Raw genomic sequence first — 21,401 nt, 5'->3', positions numbered from 1 at the left:
TATCTGTATTCCTTCACACTTATACTGGTAATTTTTTTTTTTTCAAATAACCTCAACACTAAAAAATTTTAATTTGTTAAAATACTATTCTTTATTTAAGAATAATTTGAAATGTATTAATACTTAATACACAGGTGGTTGCAGACAGCCTCATTAGGTCCAAGTGTCAGCCTGAGTCACGTCTACACCCAACATGCTTCCTAAGGCAAATTGGGAGTTTGAGAGGGAGGGATTGACAGGGAGGCCACAGCACAGTGCTGTAAAGTAAATAAAAGTCAAAATAAACTATTTTAAAGTAGATTTCTGAATTAAATAGCAATGTGCTCAACATTGTTATCTCAAAATATTCTTATATATTTTACATTATAAAAATTATTAAAATTCCTCCTAAATACACTGGAAGTACAAAACATAACCCGGACAGGGAAAAACTCATTTGTTCATTTCAGCATGTTGTGACATATTGCACTTTACATGTGTACAAATCAGTAGATTTATAGACATTATCCTAAAAGTGGAACCGTCATGATACCATTGTTGATAATCAGAGGGAATGGCCATGACAATCTTATAGCATAAAGAGCTTGTCTGGCTATTTTATGAATTAATATTTTCAGAAAATCATAGTGTGTTTTTTTTTTAAATGAAAATAAGAGAGTTTAAAATTTGCTGGTAGTTTAACAACAAATGACCATTACTTACATGTCGGTATCTTTTTAAAAAAAGAAACATAATCAGACCCATTAAGGTAAGCTATATATTTTAGAGTGAATGAGAAAGTGAACCATCTAGGATATTTTGAAAATAGAACTTTAGAAAATGTTCACTTTCCTTATTTTATTTTGTTGCCCCCAAAATGATATATTCACCCTGCTGTTGTATCTACATAATTTAAAAACTTGAGAAAACAAATTTCTAAACTGTTTTAAAAAGTTTTTCTTGTGTTTAGATTTTTTATCTATTAAAAATATTATAATGCAGCATCTCCTAATAAATTTGTGAGAACATCAACAAGTAGGCAATTTTGCTAACAGAATTTCAAATGAAACCTTAGAGTAATCAGTGAATTACATTAAAAATAAGCAATGTGATTTCAGAAGGCATGAACTTTTCAGTGGTTCTGCATATCTGAGTGGAACCTTTTCAGCTATTGGGACCAACTATTGAAAATGAACTTAGAATCAGACCCTCAAATCTACATTACAGTTTTTTATAAGATTTTTCACTTTTTTAAAATTGAACCAAAAGATACTTTATACCATTGGTAATTAAAATATTTTAAAATTTTAATTATTTTATCTCTTTCCCATTCTTTATAAATTATTTTGCATGAGTGTTATACATATTTTTTATACACTGGAGGCCCAGTGCATGGATTGTGCTCAGGTGGGATCCCTTGGCCTGGCCTGTGCCCTCTTACAATCCAGGACTCTTCAGGGGATGCTGGAGGACTGGTGCACAGATTCGGCCTGATCCCCACAGGCCAGGCCGAGGGACCCGCCGGTGCACAAAAATCCGTACACAGGCCCTCTAGTGTGCATATCAAATCTTTGGTTAATCACTTCCCGCCCTCCCCTACCCCCTTCCCTCTGAGAGTCATCAGACTATTCCAAGTTTTCATGCCTGTGCATTGAGCTTCTGCCCCCTAGTGGTCAGTGCACATCATAGCTACCGGTCGAATGGCCACTTAGGCTTTTATAGAGAGAGATTAGTATAGCACAGCTTGGCTGTAATTTATAAATGAGCATGTGTATATTTATTCATGATATACATCATCGAAAAACAACAATTGTTTTTTATTACAAAAATCAAGATGAGCTAGCATGAAAGGGAATGGTGTTCTACAGATTTAAACCTGTTTTGAGGGTACCATATTGTATTGTTATATAGATAAAGTCTTGTTGCTTTTCAAGCAGCAAATATTAAGCTTAGTGGGTTTTCTATACTTAAGAGCATCATATGTTTATCATTGACCTATTTTTAAAAATACCTTGTGTCATTTCTAATATTCCTTAAAAACCATGAATAATGCTTTTCATATTGGGAAAATATCTATTTGTTGTCTCCCATGAGTCATTTTATCTCATGAAGGTTCAGTGAAAAATAACATTATTTCATAGCCTATCTTAGTCAGCATTACTCTAGGTCTATGGTTCTCAATCTCTGCCCTTCATGTTCACATTCTTATCAATAATGTCAAAATTCATCGGTGGGGCATGTATTATTTTAAACACCCTAGCAGTGATGTAGAATGACTTTTAAACTAATATATTGTCTCTAGCCTTTCCACTACAGTTCAATTGAATTAAGAATACTTGCTATTAGTTACGTTACGTAAACAGAGTGGGAGAACATATTTAATCAGGATTATGAACCAATGGATACCAATTGCCATCCTCCCATTCACTCATTCCCTGGTTCTAAGACAGGCTGCTGTCCCTCCGGGTTGTTTTATCTGATGACAAATGCATTAGTAAAAACCCAACTTAGCTTCTGTGGGCCCCATTGCTTGCTTGCTTATTATTCTTTTGTGGTTTTTGTTTGATTTTCAGACAACTCATGGTTTCCCATTTGATTCTAAAAACACCTTCAGAACAAGCAGCCCCAGCCTTGATGAGGATTCTGTGCTCTTATACTGCTTCCACCACCATGCTGCCTTCCCCTCTTCATGATGCATCCAGCCCTCAAGCTAGGGCTGTTATTGCATCTGAGAAGGCAGAGAATTGTGCAGGGAGAGTTAATACCAGTAATTAATTTGTTTACTTAGATAGAATGTAGTGATAGTTATATAAGCCAAAGCATTCTTTTGCTCAAAGCTTGGTGATGGAAACAAAGTTCAGGTGCATTGTGTGGTAAAACTAAACAAATTAAATATATAACGTAGGCAGGCATATTTGTCAGAGAAAAAGAGAATATGAATGAGACTTCAGTTTGTTCAGCACAGCTGTTGGATAGGCACCCTCTAGTCTAATCAGCTATGCTCAGGGAGTTATTTCTCAGGCACTTTGGGTTTGTGAGAAGGTAAGAGCCCCTTTACTAAATAAAGCAAACAAGTCATATACTGTTTTAATATTTATGCATCCCTCTTTTCAAAGAACTTGATTGTTTCATTTTAAATACCTCATGAATTTTGAAGGTTCACAAATAGCAATACATTCAAGTTTAGCTAAAAAGAATTTATTTGTTAGAAGTTATGATTAGTCCATTGAGGACAGAAAGGAATAGTAATGAAAATCTGAAAGGATAGTTTGAAGCAAAATCTTGATAGTCTCAATTGGAGAGTTTTGATTTTGTTCTCATAGTACTTGGAGAGCCATTGGAAAGTTTGAATAGGTATGGGTGAACAGAATCCTGATTCAGTAAGACACTTTCTCTTAGAAAACCAATTACAGAAATATAGACTCAAGGTACACATATATGATCATTTAGTAATATTCAATAAAAATGGCTTTTTAATATTTCTGAAAGGAGGCATGATATCAAGATAATGTTTTTTACCTCCAGACTATAGAAGTTATAATATGCCTGCCAACTGTTTGAAGTTATGATTAGGTTAGTTAGAGTAGGTTATAGTCTATTCTATTGTAGATTCCTATCTTTTGTTCCTCTATTGTATGTTCATTACCTCCTGTTAATATTTTTTTATTGTACACTTTCACTGCAAGGTGTCCTGATTTAGGGGGAAAATACACATTGTCACTCTAGCTAAAGGAATACAAAGACTAGTGTCAGCTCTCAGGTACTTAAAATCAGGTTAAGATTTAGACATACATATGTTTTCTTAATTAAAGTTACATTGTGAGTTAACAGTAAATGCTTGATTACAGAAATGTCACAGAATAGTTCATTATTACTACCAAATGAGTGAAATGGACAAGGAGAGCTTTAAATTTAGTAGAGAAATGAACTCAGCCTCAAGCTTAGCTCTTTGAGACTAGATTATTTCACCCTGAAAGGTTCTCCTTAGCCAGTGCCTTATAGTCTGCTTGTTGGTTTTCAGGACTGTTTTGGCATGTTTGAATCATAATTTTATGTCCTATATATTTTAAGCCAGATACCATTGAAATTTCTATCATTTATCCAATTAGCCTCTTTAGGAAAATTATTATTACTACTCAGATAGAAATAAAGATATACAGTATACCTCAGGTTGCTATCTCTAGATAGCAACAGGGAGGGTGGGGCGAGAATCTGTTTTGTCTCTAAAACTGCCAGACATCTGTTATTTTTCTGACACCTTATACAGTTGGAGAATAACACATTAAATGTAGCATTTTTCTTATTTGAGGCAGTTTCTGTACTTCAGTGAAAATAGCCTCTTTAGTGTTGAATAGTAAGCATTTCTGATGGCATCCTCTATCATATCCCAATAGTGGATATTTTGATAGAGAAAAATAGAGAGAACTGGGTCTAAAAAAGACTTGATCAGAAAAACTGATTTAACATTCCCAGACTTCTCAAAATAAGTATGTATTTGGTAGTTCCAAATAATATTAAGAATTAACGTTTTATAACTTTAAAATATGGAGAGTAAATTAATGATGATGTGTATTAAATAAATCTGTCATATATTTTAGTTTGAAAACAAATTATAGACAGCAGTACATACATACATTTTAATTTGAAAGCTTGGGGGTGACCAAGCCGAGTGGGGCAGTGGGGGCGACCAAATGACTGAGCAGCAGGCTGCGTGGGGCAACCAGGCCCGCGGGGGGTGGGGTGGGGGGGCAGTTGGAGGCAATCAGGCCAGCAAAGGGGGACAGTTAGGGGCTATCAGGAAGGTAGGCAGGCAGGTAAGCAGTTAGGAGCCAGTGGTCCTGGATTTTGAGAGGGATATCTGACTGCTGGTTTAAGCCCTATCCCCAGGCTGAAGGACCCTCCTTCCCTACCCCCCCCACCCCCACCCCGTGCACAAATTTCATACACCGAGCTTATATCGATAGTTAGAATACTACCTATAGAAATTAGTAAATGCCTTATATGTAAATAAAGGAAGGAGGACATAAAGCTTCAGTATATAATCAAGTTTTTAGCTTAGGTTTACAAATCAATTCTCATCAAATGTTTGGAATTGTTTTAGCTAAAACGTTCCTTTTATAAGTTAATTCTAGTAACCATTTACATGTTATTCTATTTTTATTTTTCATTCATTCAGAAGGCATTTCTGAAGCTCCAGCTATGATCATAAGGAGGGTGAAAGTGCAGGGAAAAGGGACATTGCAGATTGTCGTAATCATTGCTTCTAAATAACTGACAATTTACAAAAAGCATCTAACGCGCAGCCTAGTAGTTGTGTTAGTTGCATCCCTTTTTTAACGCGAATTCTTAGGAGATGAACAGCTGGGTCTGATTTTGATAGGTATATATAAAGGGAAAGAATGTGAAGCAGAGAAAATAGGATGGTAGAGAAATGAGAATGTACACAGTAGAGTTGCACTCTGGGCCACCCTTCTCAAAACATGGAGAGAAATAAGAGGAACAAGAAATATTAATTTAAAGAATTTTAATGAGTGGTGATTTTTGCCTCGTGTTTCACTCCATAAGTGCATGCTCATGAAGAGTGAGATAGTAGAAGTGAATCTACTATTTTCTATATTATGCTCAGCTTCACCATCCATATTTATAGAGAGGACCTCTTATTACACATAGTCTGTTTGTAATGTTTAAAATACTTTCTATAATTTATCTGCTGTTTAGTCAATCTGCTCAGACACTGTAGGTAAGCTACCTAGTGTTGGATTTACCAGGAAACTTCACATCTGTCTCTCCTATTATATTGCTACGGTGTTTTCAAGGATAATCTTGACCAAAGGCATATTTTATTTCTTGCAGTGACTTTAGAAACTAACTTTCATAAAGTGGGTGGGGCTTCAGCATAATCTAATAAAGCTGGAGCAGAGCACTAGACAGTGATGGGAAAATACAGAAAGCAAGTGGTGCCAAAAAAAATTATAGGTTGCCTTAAGTGATGCTGAGGGGTTCATTCAAGTTTATTTGAATAAGGCACTCAGCTGAGGAATAACTTGGTAAGATCTGTATTTTGGAGTAATAATTCTCTAACCATGTTCCCATGATTTAATAAATTCCATTGAGGATTTTCATAACTATAATTGAAAAATGTAGTGGGTTTCTTATCTAAATTCCAGAAAAATATTAGTGATTAGAATATTCTCAAATTTAAGTTTTTCTCCTGTGGTGAAGAAATAATAAAGAACTATTCATAAGAAAAATATCAAGTAATTTACTTTGGCAGCTTGTATTTTCCATCAGTACATGCTTATGGTTGTGCTTTTATGCTGTCTATGTATAATCAGTCATTTTTCTGATGGCAAAGTTGCTGTAATTAAATATGTCAGTATTTCATGGCGAATTTGTAAACCACCATTAAGAATATAGATGAACCCTTGTCTAACCAAGTCTGACAGCCTTACTTGTAACGATGCAAGACTGGAGACAGGGAATTCCATTCTCTTAAATCCTTTTTTTCTTACTCATGCATTTGGTAGGTGTGCACAAATGTTTTGAATAACCAGTAAGCAGATATTTGATAATTTACTATGCATCATTAACAGGAGCTTTATAGGGGACCCAGAAAACCTAATATAGTTCATATTGTCAATAAAAAATAAAAATAAAAATAGTTTTATTTGGGAAGCAAACTATCACAGTCTTCAGAAAGAAATTATCGAGGTTTCACATATTCAAGGAGGGCTTCAAGAAGAGCGGGACTTTCACTGGATCTCATAATCCAGAACGGCAGAAAGAAGGGCTTCTCTGAAGTAGCAATATGTACAGTGAACTTGGACTTGGGGTTGATTGGAGTAGAAAGTATTTACAGGGCATCCTGGAAAACAGCTTAGGACCAGTAAGGTTTGACCAAATCATGAGCATGGTCCAGAAGTTTAATATCCTGGCTTTAAAACTAAAGTATTATTCTTCACAACTCTTCAAACCTTTAAAAATGGAACATTTGAATCTTTGAATTATTTTTTTTTTTGTTAAATGTATTTGTAATTAAACTAGGGCATTTTATTATAGTAGTAATTATTTTCTAAAATTAGAAAAAAATATGTAATCACTTTAACTGTCTTTGTTTACATAGTCTGTTGTTTTTATATTCTGAGAACAAGTCTGATAAAACATATTCATCCAGAAGTATTTAATGTACATCTTTAATGTGATAGGCAGTGGATATTAGACAAAGTCCTGGCCATATTCTAGCTGTTGAGGGGAATGGCAAGGAGTAGAGGGTGAACAGAAAGATGGTCATTTAGGGAAAGAATAGGTTTGTTAAAATTTTCAATAAGGTGATCAGAAAAGGCTAACTTAAGAAGATGATATTTCTGCAGAACCAGTGAGCAAAGTTAATAATGGTTAATCTTTGGCATTTTTCAAAAGCTATGTCAATTGCATTTTCTCATTTGAAATTATTTGCTTGATTTCATGTGCCCACCAATGGTTTTTCAGATGAATGCGCTGGACACTCTTGGTCAGACTGCTTTACATAGAGCTGCCCTCGCAGGTCACCTGCAGACCTGCCGCCTCCTGCTGAGTTATGGCTCTGACCCCTCCATCATCTCCTTACAAGGCTTTACTGCAGCGCAGATGGGAAACGAGGCAGTGCAGCAGATCCTGAGTGGTGAGTTCAAATAGCTAACCATTGCATTCTCTCTCTCCCATGTCCCATCAACTAATGAACACAGACAGACTTTGTACCTCCTGTTTTTAGCAGCTTCTTGGAATGTTTGTTTGTTTGAATATTTTTGCTGCTTTTCCTTGCTTATAGTTTAGCAGTGGCTCTCTGTCAGCATTTTTGGTGAGGTGAGGTAGGTTAAAAACCTGACTTGTGTATTACAATCAAAAATTAGTTTAAGCTCATATAAGCAGTGTGGAATTATGCTACCTCTAAAATCTGTCAATAGAGAAAATTTCAGGTCATTCATATGGTTAGGAACTTTAATCAATTATTCTTACAAATGATATATTCTGACCTGTGTTTTGTAATTTTAACTTCATTGCACTTTTATGAAATTACCTTGTGTTTTCCTGGCTTAAATATAATTATAAAACCTGACTGAATATTAACAGTGCCTATCAAGTATAGTGTTTGATAATTTAAGTGCTTAGTTTATTGAAGAAGACTATACATAAGACTGATACAAAATAGACACTAGTTCCCAAAACCCCAAAATTAGACAAAATACCACAATTCATCTACTGAAAAATGATCAACTTGATACAAAAGAAATCTCATACACCTGACCCTTATTTCTCATTTCTTTAATTTTGACTGTGGAGTTTATCTGCTCCAGAATAACGTAACAAAGTGAGGGAGTAAAATGAGGAAGGTAACAGACTAGAACTCTGAAGTCCTAGTTCTTGTTCTTACCAGTCCTTTACTCCCATCAGGCGCAGGGCCCCTTTTTTATAATGAATATTTTGTAATATCTCTTTTACTATCCAGAAGTTAATTCATAAATAATATGATCTAACTATATGGACATCTTCCAAAAATCTATATTAAATGTCCTAATTATAACATTAAAAAATGATGGTAAGTTTTAATTATAAACTACTGGCAATATTTATGTCAAAATTAATGTCAGATTAAAGAAAATAAGCAGTTTTTTAAAATGAGCATTTTAAAATTGTTTTTAGAAGATTGGACTTTTTTCTTTCTTTTTTTTTTTTTTTTTAATACATTTTATTGATTTTTTACAGAGAGGAAGGGAGAGAGATAGAGAGCTAGAAACATCGATGAGAAACATCAACCAGCTGCCTCTTGCACACCTCCTACCAGGGATGTGCCCGCAACCAACGTACATGCCCCTGACCGGAATCGAACCTGGGACCTTTCAGTCCGCAGACCGACGCTCTACCACTGAGCCAAACTGGTTTCAGCTGGACTTTTTTCTAAACCAGCTCTATCTAATTGTTAGTCACTAGCTACAAGTGGCTAAATTTAAATTAGTTAAAATTAAATAAAAATTTTAAATCATTTATCATTTGTACTATCTTCATTTCAGACACTCAATAGCCACACATGGCTGGTGGCTACTGTATTAAGCAGCACAGACGGAGTATTTCAACATCACAGACAGTTCTTTTGAACAGATCTTAACCTGAATTCTTCTGATTATGTATTCCACTGTGGTTATTGCATTGCTTTTACCTAATCCTTTACAGAAGTAAGGATTTGGGGATTTGATGATAGCTAAATTATAATTGAAATCTCCGTTTGCGTTATTTGCATTTTGAAATAAGCCACTCAGATCTATTGCCAGTTTTGTAGTCTAATACTAAACAACAAGACTACAGGAGATTTTTTAAAATAACCAACTGCCTTTCAGGCTTTGAAACTTTAGCGCTTTTTTTCATAGTATAGTGGATATTTGACTTTTTTTCTTCTTTATGGATTAAGCTATTACTATATATGTGTCCTTATTTAGCTTTTTGTTTGTTTGTTTTTCATTCTGGTGAGACAGAAAGAATTGGGGTTTCTAAAAAATTAGAAACCAATTTCTAGCCTTTGACACTACATGAAATATTTATTTTCATCCTCTTCAAAGAGCGTGCTTATAAAGAATTTTATTAATACAATATTTTGCATATCATCTAGTCTTCTTTTGACTATATTTCCTTTTTAACCTCATTTTTAAATTGTGCATCTCTTTGTATGAAGCTCCTGGGCAGTGTGTGTGTGTGTGTGTGTGTGTGTGTGTGTGTGTCCTTTCAGCAAATACTTTATTCGCATTATTTCTAAAAATGAATCTAAACCTGTTCAGGATTTATAAGGGATGCATTATTTGTTTAGCAATTAACCAATATCTTTAACTAACTCTATTCTTTGATTAGGACTAAGTCTTTCTCATAGTTCTCAAAAAGCATCTGAGGCCCAGTGCACGAAATTTCATGTATTGGGGGCAAGGGTCCCTCAGCCTGGCAGTCTGGGACCCTTCACTCCTTACCGTCTCTGTACTAGCCAGCCGTGAGCCCGGCTTCTAGCTGAGTGGCACTCCCCCTGTGGGAGAACACTGACTACCAGGATACAGCTTCCACGTTGAGCATTTGCCCCATGATGGTCAGTGCGCATCATAGAGACCAGTTATTTTGCATATTAGGGTTTTACTATATAGAATAACAATTTTTGTTTTATTGTAAAATTATACCTTTTATAAATCAGTCTGCATCAAGACAGGTGTGCCAATTTCAAGTCGTTTTTAGAATTTAAAAATTCAGCCATATAATTGTATCTTTCAAATACTAGAATCTGAAAATATCTGAAGTTCTAATTCTATGTACATAAATAGTTGTCATTTTATTCTGTTGAAATGATAAACTAAAAATATGATCTATAGATTTCCTAAGGCTGATTCAATGAGTTTTGCCAACTACCAGAATCACTGTCATTGAGGATATAATATGTGCCTCTTTAAATGAAGTAATGTCATGCACAGTTAGAATGGAGGCAAATGAGACATAAAAGACAGAATAAGGGAAGCCAAAGAGTTAAGATTTGACGTCACTGACCCAATATAGAATAGCATGGAAGTCAGTTCAGCAATGCCTTCTGAATTATCTCCATGTGAAAAGGAATATAACGATGAGCAAAACCTAATTCCCTTCCTCAATGCTTCCTAACTAACAAATGTAATAATCTCTCTTTTAAAGAAAAATAATTTCAAAAATGTACTTTATTAGATGAAATCCTCTATTCTTTCCTCCCTTTAATATTAACATTTTTATCTGCTATTATTATTGTGACTAAATAAATTCAATTTCTCTTTCATTGAAGAGTTCTCACAACTCACTCTGTAAAAACTTTTTTCCTGAACGAAGGACTTTAGAGTAGAAAGAAAAGTATTTCCTCTGAAATCTAAAACCTTTCTTTAGCATCAGTAAATCTTCCCATTTGGATAGTGGACTGAATAAAGATGTCTAATCGTAAAGTAATGCAATCTTAAAGGATTTTAAGGGAATTTAAGGGAAACCAGCAATCACTTAATAGGTGCAAAAACTAAGCTATTAGGTGTTTTGTCTATCACAGTTAATAGAGCCCAATCTAAACCCATTCTCCTGGACTTCAGTCCTTTTTTCTATTACCTGAATGTGTGTACATATTATAAAAGTCACACTTGGCAACCGCTGCTTCGGGCCTGGCCGCTCCCAGCCTGGCAGCCGCTGCTCCAGGCCTGGCGGCTCCCAGCCTGGCAGCTGCTGCTCCAGGCCTGGCCTCACCAGACCCGGCTACTCCGGGCCTGGCCGCTCCCAGCCTGGCTGCCGCTGCTCCGGGCCTGGCTGCTCCCAGCCTGGCAGCCGCTGCTCCGGGTCTGGCCGCACCAGACCCAGCTGCTCCGGACCTGGCTGCACCCAACCCGGCTGCTCTGGGCCCGGCTGCTCCAGGCCCAGCCGCTCCGGGCCTGGCCGCTCCCAGCCTGGCAGCCGCTGCTCCGGGCCTGGCCGCACCAGACCCGGCTACTCCGGGCCTGGCCGCTCCCAGCCTGGTAGCTGCTGCTTCGGGCATGGCTGTACCCGACCCGGCTGCTCTGGGCCCAACTGCCCCGGGCCTGGCTGCTCCGAGTCTGGCCGCTCCCAGCCTGGATGCTCCGGGCTTGGCTACTGCTGTTCTGGGCCTGGCTGCTCCCAACTCGGCTACTCTGGGCCCGGCTTCTCCGGGCCCAGCCACTCTGGGTCTGGGTGTTCCTGGACTGACCACCCTGGGCTTGGCCGCCTCCGCCTCAGGCCTGGCTGCCACTGCCCCAGGTCTGGCTGTTCCAGTGCTGGCTGTTGATGCTCTGGTTCTGGCTGCTGCTGCTCTGGGGCCTGGCTGTGGTTGCCAGGCTGGGAGCGGCCAGGCCCGGAGCAGCCGGGTCGGGTGCAGCCAGGCCCAGAGCAGCAGCTGCCAGGCTGAGAGCGGCCAGGCCCGGAGCAGCCGGGTCTGGTGCGGCCAGGCCCGAAGCAGCGGTTGCCAGGCTGGGAGCGGCCAGGCCCGGAGCAGCCGGGTCTGGTGCGGCCAGGCCCGGAGCAGCAGCTGCCACTCTGGGAGCGGCCAGGCCCGGAGCAGCCGGGTCTGGTGCGGCCAGGCCCGGAGCAGCGGTTGCCAGGCTGGGAGCTGCCAGGCCCGGAGCAGCGGTTGCCAGGCTGGGAGCGGCCAGGCCCGGAGCAGCCGGGTCTGGTGCGGCCAAGCCTGAAGCAGCAGTTGCCAGGCTGGGAGCGGCCAGGCCCAGAGCAACCAGGTCTGGTGTGGCCAGGCCCAGAGCAGCAGCTGCCAGGCTGGGAGCGGCCAGGCCTGGAGCAGCGGCTGCCAGGCTGGGAGCGGCCAGGCCCGGAGCAGCCGGGTCTGGTGCGGCCAAGCCTGAAGCAGCGCTGCCAGGCTGATCGGCAGGCCGGAGCAGGCCCGCCTGGAGCGGCTGGGCCCGAAGCAGCCGGGCCCAGAGCAGCCAGGTCAGGTGCGGCCAGGCCCGGAGCAGCAGCAGCCAAGTCCAGAGCAACTAGGTCGGGAGCGGCAGTGACCAGACCCGGAGCAGCTGGTTGTGGAACGAACCAGAGCAACAGAGGCCAGGCCCGGAGCAGCCAGACCCAGAACAGCTCGCTCCTCGCCTGCCCCTGCCCCACAGCTGCCTCTCAGACATGGCTGGAAACTTTTGTGGGAACTTGAGGGTCTGCTGAATCAAGTGATGCAGGCTTAGATCTGGATGTGTTGAGTTAGTATAGTGCTGGGGTGTTGATCTGTGAGTGCCTTGGGTGGGGCCTGGATGAGGCTGGTTGACCTATTTGGAAATGTCTTTTGGGTGAAGTGTATCATTGGGCATGTGGAGATATTATTGATATGAGAAAATGCTAAGTAACTGATTTACTATCTGAAAAGGGATTTACTATTGGGGAAAGGGAGGGAGGAAGAGACTGAACATAAACTGTGCACCTATGGATGAGGACAATGAGGGGTGGGGAGGGGGCGGAGGGAACTTGGTGGAGGGGGGAAGAAATGAGGAACCTTTGTAATAATATGAACAATAAAGATTAAATTTAAAAAAATAAATAAATAAATAAATAAAAGTCACACTTACTGTTCATAAGTGTATTTTGAGTGATATAGTACATTCGTGTTTTTTTAAACATTTTCATTGAGGCCAATGTATAATGCATTTTTGTTTATATTGGATTAATCAAAAGATTCCATTTGTTAGCCTCATACTTTTAGACTTAGCCCAATTTAATTATATTCTACTTAGTTTTTATATCACATCTTCCATTTTATAGACATCTTAAATTGTATTTTCCTAAAGCCACTCAAGAAATGTGAATTAAATTTCTTTTTTTGATAGGCCTTTTTTTGTACACTGATTATGTTTTCCAAGATCACTAATTTCAGGAGTAGTACTTCTGTTTCATATTGAGAAAACTGAAAAAGAAAGGCTAAACATTAAATACTGAAAGTTGAATGGATTCCCTAGGTTTGCATAACAAAAATCTATGGCAAAGCTTTGCTACAACACTTTGTAAGACTAATCAATCATGAAGATGATCATGATCTCATGGTCCGTTGTATCTTCGTTCCCCTTTGCCAAGTATTGACCGGAAAGTTTGGAGAATAGAATAGCATGGTTGGAGACGGATTTATGTGTCTTAGAATTTACTTTAATGTGGCTTAGGATGAGATGGATATAGATTGAAGTAAGAAACCACTTATCTCTATTGAAAAAGATAGGTCTCAGAATCTGATCCCTTAATCTCTCTCTTTGTTTTCACCAAATAATTTACCCTCTTTAACTACTCTGTGATTCCTTGAAAGCCAACACTAGTCTTTCCTTTTATGCAGAAAGTACACCTATGCGTACTTCTGATGTTGACTATCGACTCTTAGAGGCATCTAAAGCTGGAGACTTGGAAACTGTGAAGGTAAGTTAATGCTTTTAATGTTTTGAGTAGCACTATTGAAACTTTGCTAACCATTTCATTTTAAGCTTCTAAGTAAAACTACAAGGAAAAGGGATGAGCAGAACAGGTATATAAACAAGAGAGAACTCTTAACCACGAAAAATTTCCTAATATGTGCCTTATATCCATTAAACTCCTTTTTAGTTACTTTTCTTCTGGTTATGGGATAGCTCTTTTATTTTCACTTATATTAATCAAATTGTTACTTTTAGCTGCATTCATAAATTTCTAAGCTAGTTCAAGCCCAGGTAATAGTACAATAATATTTAAAACAGTGTTTCTTGAAGTTTTCCAAGAGATTCTCACATTGGCTCTGGGAAAGAATGATCCTGCAGCCATTATGAATTATTTATATGCAGAAGATGGTTTTTCCTTTTTATGTAACTCTACTTGCTAACAAAATTTTATCAATCTTTATTTGTGGTATAAAAACAATTGTTATAAATTTAATGTTTCTCAAATAAAAAGTATATTCTAATATCAAATATACTTTTAAAAACATATATACTTCCCATTTATAATCATTCATGTAGAGATGAAGATAGCACAAAGGGATATAGTTTTTTATTTTGTTGGGGTTTTTTTTGTTTTTTTAAGAAAGGCCAATTGCTGAATATACTAGATTATATTTTTCAAACTAAACTTTGTCACTTATTAATAAGCCAATTCTATTTTTTTGATTTTTAGTAAACTAATTTTAGCCTCTGATGATGGATACTATTTGAAAATGACAGTACACACTTTTTAAGCTCTATGGCCTAGAAATTTTATTTTTGTTTTAATATTATATGTGGTCACTTTCAATCTCTCTTTCATCTTATAACATCTAAGTTATTTAAAGAAAAATAGTAAATAAATAGCCACTGGGGAGAAAATTTCAAGTTCTCTTAGATCTAAAATTACGGGGGGTGTTTGTTTTGTTTTGTTTTTTGTTTTCTTAAAAATACTCTGTAATTTGAAGTGTATTCTAATAAAGGAAAATGTTTAAATATAAAAAATGCTTAGCATTCCTTTTCTGTGTCACAGCATTGTAATCTCCACACTAGAATTGCTACATGTACCTATTAAAATGAAATTAAAACTTTTTTTAATATAATAAATTAACAAAATTCCTTACCTTTTGTGTATAAGTATACTGCAGCTTTCAGTTTCTTAAACAGTCTATTCACAATAAAGGACCAACTGTATTTTTTTTTTTAATGGAATCAACATGGCAGAAGAAAAAGCACAAATTAAGTGAGAATTAGATTGCATAAATTTCTTTCCCTGGAGGTTTTAGAAAGTATTAGAAATTAGATATTAGAAGAAAAGCTGTTTGCTGAGTAACGTACTTGACATTATATAAAGCAGCTTGAAAGGATGTGAAATTGCTTTGCCATTCAAAAAGAAAGTAAAACAGACTACAGAATAAAAAACTTCCAAATATTGAAAAGCAAGCACTTAATAAGCAGAATGGAGCTTTATTTTTGTAACCTGGTAAAATGAGTTGTGTTTCTTTATTTCCTCCCTCATCCCTATTTTGCCAGTATTCTCTGGGGAGAAAAAAGTTAAAGTAGAAAATAAGAACCAGAAGAGTAAGTGCTTCAGTCATGTAAGACACCACTGATGTTTGCTAGCAATTTTTGCAGCCTTTCTTTTTAGTTTATGTATTTATTGGTTTCTATTTAATTGTATTTTTTTATTCTCTAATTTATGTGTTAATGTAGCACAGACTCACTTGTCATGAAAAGATAAGATGTTTGACTTGGCCAGATGGTAATGTTCTTCAGCAGTTAGAGTCTGTGCTTTCCCACAGAGTTGATGCGATTGTAGGCGCTCCCTAATACTACCCAGGCTTTTTTCTGCCATGTAAAAATTGTACCGTCTGAAAAGTCCTGCTTTCACCCTACCAGTGTGAAAGCCTCTATTGGGTATATCAATAGAAACAGGTTCTTCATTTTTAGCCAGCCATGCACCAAAAAGATCAGGAGATTAATCAGGAAAACGGGGTCTGAGTCTTTACTACTACTTACCAACTCCATGAAAAAGGATTTCACTTAACCTCACTGAGCCTTGGTTTATTTATAAAATGGAGATAATGATCAATTTCACAGATAGCAATTTATTGAAAGAATCTGACATTTTTTACAAATTGTAAATGATTGTTCCAATATCATTGTAATTCATCTGTCACCACTGGTGATGCAGCCTGTCAGCTCTTACTTTGCTTCTACTGCTTGTAATCAAGGTGAGTGGAGTGGGTACTGAAATGGTAGCATTCAAAAGGAGAAAAGAAGATAAGAGAGAGACTTGGAGGGCATAGCTGAAAGAGGTGGAAGTAAAACCAAAAATTAGAATATGATTAGAAGCAGTTTGACTTGCAGAGTTAGACAAACATCCCCCAAAGATTAAGTAAAGCACTCTGGACTGCACGGCTTTGTTGGTTTTATTATCTTTTTGTTTTGTTTTTTAAGAAAGGCCAACTGCAATATTGTCATTGGTAGTCATATCAGATTATTTTTTTCAAACTAAACTTTGTCACTTTTTAATAAGCAAACTCTATATTGGATCCAAGTGTTTGGCCCAAGCAGAATTAATAAAGTTTTTCCAGAGCCTTTTTTCTCACCCCAAGAACTCTGGGTAACTCTGAAATCTAGTGGGGCTGCTCCTTTTTGAGAGAAGAATAGCTGTGACAAGCAGTCTTGGGGAGCAAAAGCCTTATAAAGATGAAAAAGTAAGGCAGCAGTTGCCTTGCAAATGCTTGCTTTATTATGGGTTTTTTCTTTTTATTAGCATTTTGTGAGTCAATTGCTCTGTTAATAGTAAGGATATTTCTAAACATAGTACTGATTTTTAAACATCACTTGTATTACCTAATCTTTGGAAATAAATATTAGAAAAATACAAATTATCCAAATACCTATAGTATTTTGGAGCAAAGTCTGTGGCTAAATGTTAATGTTCTTCTTATGCTTGTCTGTGTGTATGTGCCATCAAAGCAACTCTGCAGCCCTCAAAATGTGAATTGCCGAGATTTAGAGGGCCGGCATTCTACGCCCTTACACTTTGCGGCAGGCTATAATCGTGTGTCTGTTGTGGAGTACCTTCTACACCACGGTGCCGACGTCCATGCCAAAGACAAAGGGTATGTGTCAGGATCCAGCTGTTTGGATTCATTCTTTTGAGACTTAAAACATATATATATATATATATATATATATATATTAATATTTTTGAAGTCTTTGATTGTTTTCCCTATTTTAAAAAAGTAATACATGTGTTTTAAAGTTTAAAAGATAAATTAAAACATAGAAATGTATAGAAAGTAAAATTTCACCTCTTAGAGATTTAATTACAGCATTAAAATTTTGTTGTAATCCTCCCAATTTTTTAATTGCATGTACTAGCGTGTATGCTGCTGTGGGGTTTGTGGTGGTTTCTAGCATAAATAATGTCATTCCAGACAGTTTGCTTTGCAGTTTGCTTTTTTCATCTAGTAGTATATCTTGAATATCTTTCCATATCAGAATTTAATAATTTATCTCCTCCTTTTAATGCCTGTATATAGTATGAATGTGTTTATATAGTTTATAATTTATTGTTTATCCCTTGTTTTGCCATAAAAAAATGTATCTCTTCCAAAAGAAGCCATCCATCCTAAAGTCATCAGTACTAAAATAGAAACATTTTATTTTTTACTAATTCACATTTATATTTTTATATTAGTTTTACTAAATTACTTCTGTTTATCTAGACAGAGTTGTGTATTTTTTAAATATATTTTTATTGATTTTAGAGAGGAAGGGAGAGGAAGAGAGAGAGATAGAAACATCAGTGATAAGAGAGAATCATTGATCAGCTGACTACTGTATGCCCCCTACTGGAGATTAATCCCGCCACCCCTGACATGTGCCCTTGACCGGAATAGAACCTGGGAACTTATAGTCCACAAGCTACACTCTATCATCCACTGAGCCAAACAAGCTAGGGCTAGACAGAGTTTTTAAAGTACTAACCATGAAAGTTATTTAGAAATGCAAGAGGAAGTTTTAATTGAAATGAGCTGCTTCTGTGTTAATTTCATATCATCTCAAAATATAAATAAGTAAGCACCTTTCTATACAATACTATAGAATTAAACCATACAACTTAGATTTCAACTAACTGTTACGGGACACACCAGACATAAGTATTCAGTAGCTCTTTCAAAATATTACAGTGTCCTGGAGAGCAACATTTGTTAATATTGCCCATTTTAGCAATTAGAATTTTGATCTCAAAACATTAAAAAGAAGAAGAAAAAAAAGCATGATCTCTAAATAAAAAGGCACTTGTACCTAGTTTGCTCCATTTCTTAAGTGCAACTAAAACTTACCCTTTTGATGCACCTTTTTTTATGGGAACATTTTTGGTCCTTTTAGACCAGCGTTTTTCAACCGCTGTTCCGCGGCACACTGCCTGGTGTGCCGTAGGTGCAGACAAGACAAGAATTTTATAATTTTTCACTATTTTGTTTACTTAATATTTCATAATAAAGTAATTATAAAATACTTTCTTTGTGTTTATTTGATTCCTATTCAAGAGAATTACTTTATATATAGTCAATATAGGCACAGAGTTAAATTTTTTAACATTTTCTAATGGTGGTGTGCCTCGTGATTTTTTTCATGAAACAAGTGTGCCTTTGCCCAAAAAAGGTTGAAAAACACTGTTTTAGACTATCAGCTGCCTTCTCATCAGAACGTAGAATCCTCTCAGAATAGTTTGCTCATAATAAGGCAGCTAGATTCTCTTATCTGACTGGAGTTTGTGGTTCACACCATTATTTTCTTTAACAAATACTTAAGTTTCTTTGTCACTTAGATTTCGAGTTTTCAATTATCTTTAACAAATTCTTAAGTTTCTTTGTCACTTAGATTTCGAGTTTTCAATTTTCTTTAACAAATACTTAAGTTTCTTTGTCACTTAGATTTTGAGTTTTCATTACTTGGCACCTAAATATTTAAACTCTTGCACAGGAAAAAAAACAAAAAAATGAACACCTAAAGGTAGAATTTGCCTAAATAAATAACCTAAATTGCATTGTATATTTTCTAAGATTGCAGATATCATTAGGAAAACCCAGATCAGAGAACATTTGAGAGATGATAAATTTAATTATTGAGTAGTTATTGCTAAAATCACTTTGTAGTGTTGCTTTATATTGTCAGCATGAAACCTAAATTAAAAGTATTGTGATGGGCCGAAACTGGTTTGGCTCAGTGGACAGAGCATCGGCGCCTGCGGACTGAAGGGTCCCAGGTTCGATTCCAGTCAAGGGCATGTACCTTGGTTGCAGGCACATCCCCAGTAGGGGTTGTGCAAGAGGCAGGTGATCGATGATTCTTTCTCATCGATGTTTCTAGCTCTCTATCCCTCTCCCTTCCTCTCTGTAAAAAATAAATAAAATACATATTTCTTTAAAAAGTATTGTGATGGAGGCTCTGGCCAGTTAGCTCAGTTGGTTAGAGCATCATCCCAATACGCCAAGGTTGCCATTCCCATCCCCTATCAGGGCACATACAAGAATTAACCTCTCCCTCCCTCTCTTTCTCTAAATCAATAAAATAAAAAGGAAGTATTGGGATAGAACATGTGTGTGTGTGTGTGTGTGTGTGTGTGTGTGTGTATTTTAAGAATAAGGATTGCTAAATTTATATCCTTCACCAAGAAACTATGGAAAGTCTTTATATTGAAAGGGCCATCTTAAAAATTATTAATCCTCACTTGGAAATGGATGACTATATCTTCAAGACCAGAGTAGAATTTTCTAAGTGAGTCTTTAGTATGGCCAATGCCATAGAAGAATTTCATTATTATTTTCATAAGTATCATTTTAACTCAAAAGGTTTATCATATGTCTTAAAAATAATTTTCTTCTGTTTAGTGGCCTGGTGCCCCTTCATAATGCTTGTTCATATGGACACTATGAAGTAGCTGAGCTTTTAGTAAGGCATGGGGCTTCTGTCAATGTGGCGGACTTATGGAAATTTACTCCTCTACATGAAGCAGCAGCTAAAGGAAAATATGAAATCTGCAAGCTCCTTTTAAAAGTATGTAATTTTAAAAATTATAAAGTATAAAGTAATTATGTTTATTTTTGGTTAGTATATAAAATTACATCAAGGTAAATTCTGTTATGTACAGTACGTGCTATGGAGACGCTTCCCCTTTCCTCTTTGGGGGGGATGTTTAAGCGTGGTATCACGATACGTGCTTAGCTCTGAGTAGTGTCTGAAGTACCTTCGAACTGATTTGATTAAGTTCAGATAATTAGAGCTCATCAAGGCAGGTTTTCGAAAGAGTTGAATTAGTTTGCATTGCTTATCTAATACTTACAGTATTAATATCAGAAAACATTTAAGGAAAAACAAGTTGTTTTTTATCAAGTTTGATTTTATTTTATTTTTATTTTTTTACTGGCTACTTTATTGTTAACAAACTCATTCCTCATTATTAAACTATATATTTCATAAAAACTTTATTTTAAAATCAGATTTTAATTAAAATGTAAGATAATCTAAACAAAGTTATTTATATAAATTTTTGATTATACATGAAATCGTAGAACTAGTAGTTAATGTGAAACTAAACAATTTTGGGTTCTTTTTAAAGGATGTAAAAAATGACCAGACATGTATTTTACACTCTCTCTCTCTCTCTCTCTCTCTCTCTCTCTTTCTCTCTCTCTCTCTCTCTTCCTCTCTCTTTCTCTTTCTCTAACTAGAGAAAAACTTGTCCTGGGTTAAATATAAATAAAATTCTTCCTCCACCATTCTTATGGCATCAAATATATCATTATGAGTATTGAGAATAACACTGTATTTGATGCGCATTTCTATTATCACTGGCTAGCAAGTCACTGTGAATTCATTGTCTATCTTGTATCTTTCAAATTTCTCCAGTGGGTCTGTAGCAGACTGTCATAATAAATATTCTTGACTTTTATTTACTCTATTTCATAGTATATGTATGATTGAACTCTTAAAAGCAAATTAATTGTTAATACATTTTTACCTAATTTCATGATAGGGGTTAAGACTTACAATAAAAATATTTTAAAATTACCAAACTTTCTTCTGCATTTAGAATTAAGTACTTTTTCTACTTGTGTATTTTCCTCTTCTTTCTTTTTTTTCATGATATTCACTGAATATCTTTATGTAATTGAAATCTGATCAAAATTAACATTCAGACTATTCTCAAAAGGAAACGGTGTTTCTAAAGACAGTTTGGAGTCTGTGAAAGTATATTGGATGAAAAGTAAAAGATACTTAGTATTTTGCCATTTCACCATTCTTAGACTTTGGGCTTTGGTTTAGTAGTAGTTAGAAAGTTGATCCAGGATACTGCTAACTAAATAGGGAATTTGACAAATAAAACAGGATACTTCCTCTTTGTTAAAAATGCATGAAGAATAGATAACTTTCCTTAGATGAGTGAAG

The 21,401-nt window shown here is 36.5% G+C and overlaps 1 protein-coding gene across 3 annotated transcripts in view; it reads left to right on the top strand.

The window, feature by feature from the left end:
- The window catches only part of TNKS (tankyrase), a 148,303-nt gene that overhangs the window by 104,812 nt on the left and 22,090 nt on the right, over positions 1–21,401 (top strand). For all 3 annotated transcript variants that reach the window (XM_036458988.2, XM_036458989.2, XM_036458987.2), the window contains exons 12-15: positions 7,468–7,639; positions 13,820–13,899; positions 16,917–17,062; positions 19,844–20,009. In XM_036458988.2, coding sequence (XP_036314881.1) covers positions 7,468–7,639; positions 13,820–13,899; positions 16,917–17,062; positions 19,844–20,009 — 564 coding nt within the window. The remainder of the gene's footprint in view (positions 1–7,467; positions 7,640–13,819; positions 13,900–16,916; positions 17,063–19,843; positions 20,010–21,401) is intronic.

Source organism: Pipistrellus kuhlii, unplaced genomic scaffold, assembly GCF_014108245.1.
Source record: "Pipistrellus kuhlii isolate mPipKuh1 unplaced genomic scaffold, mPipKuh1.p scaffold_m20_p_3, whole genome shotgun sequence".
NCBI classification, from domain to species: domain Eukaryota; kingdom Metazoa; phylum Chordata; class Mammalia; order Chiroptera; family Vespertilionidae; genus Pipistrellus; species Pipistrellus kuhlii.
This window is presented reverse-complemented; position numbering and strand designations above follow the sequence as displayed.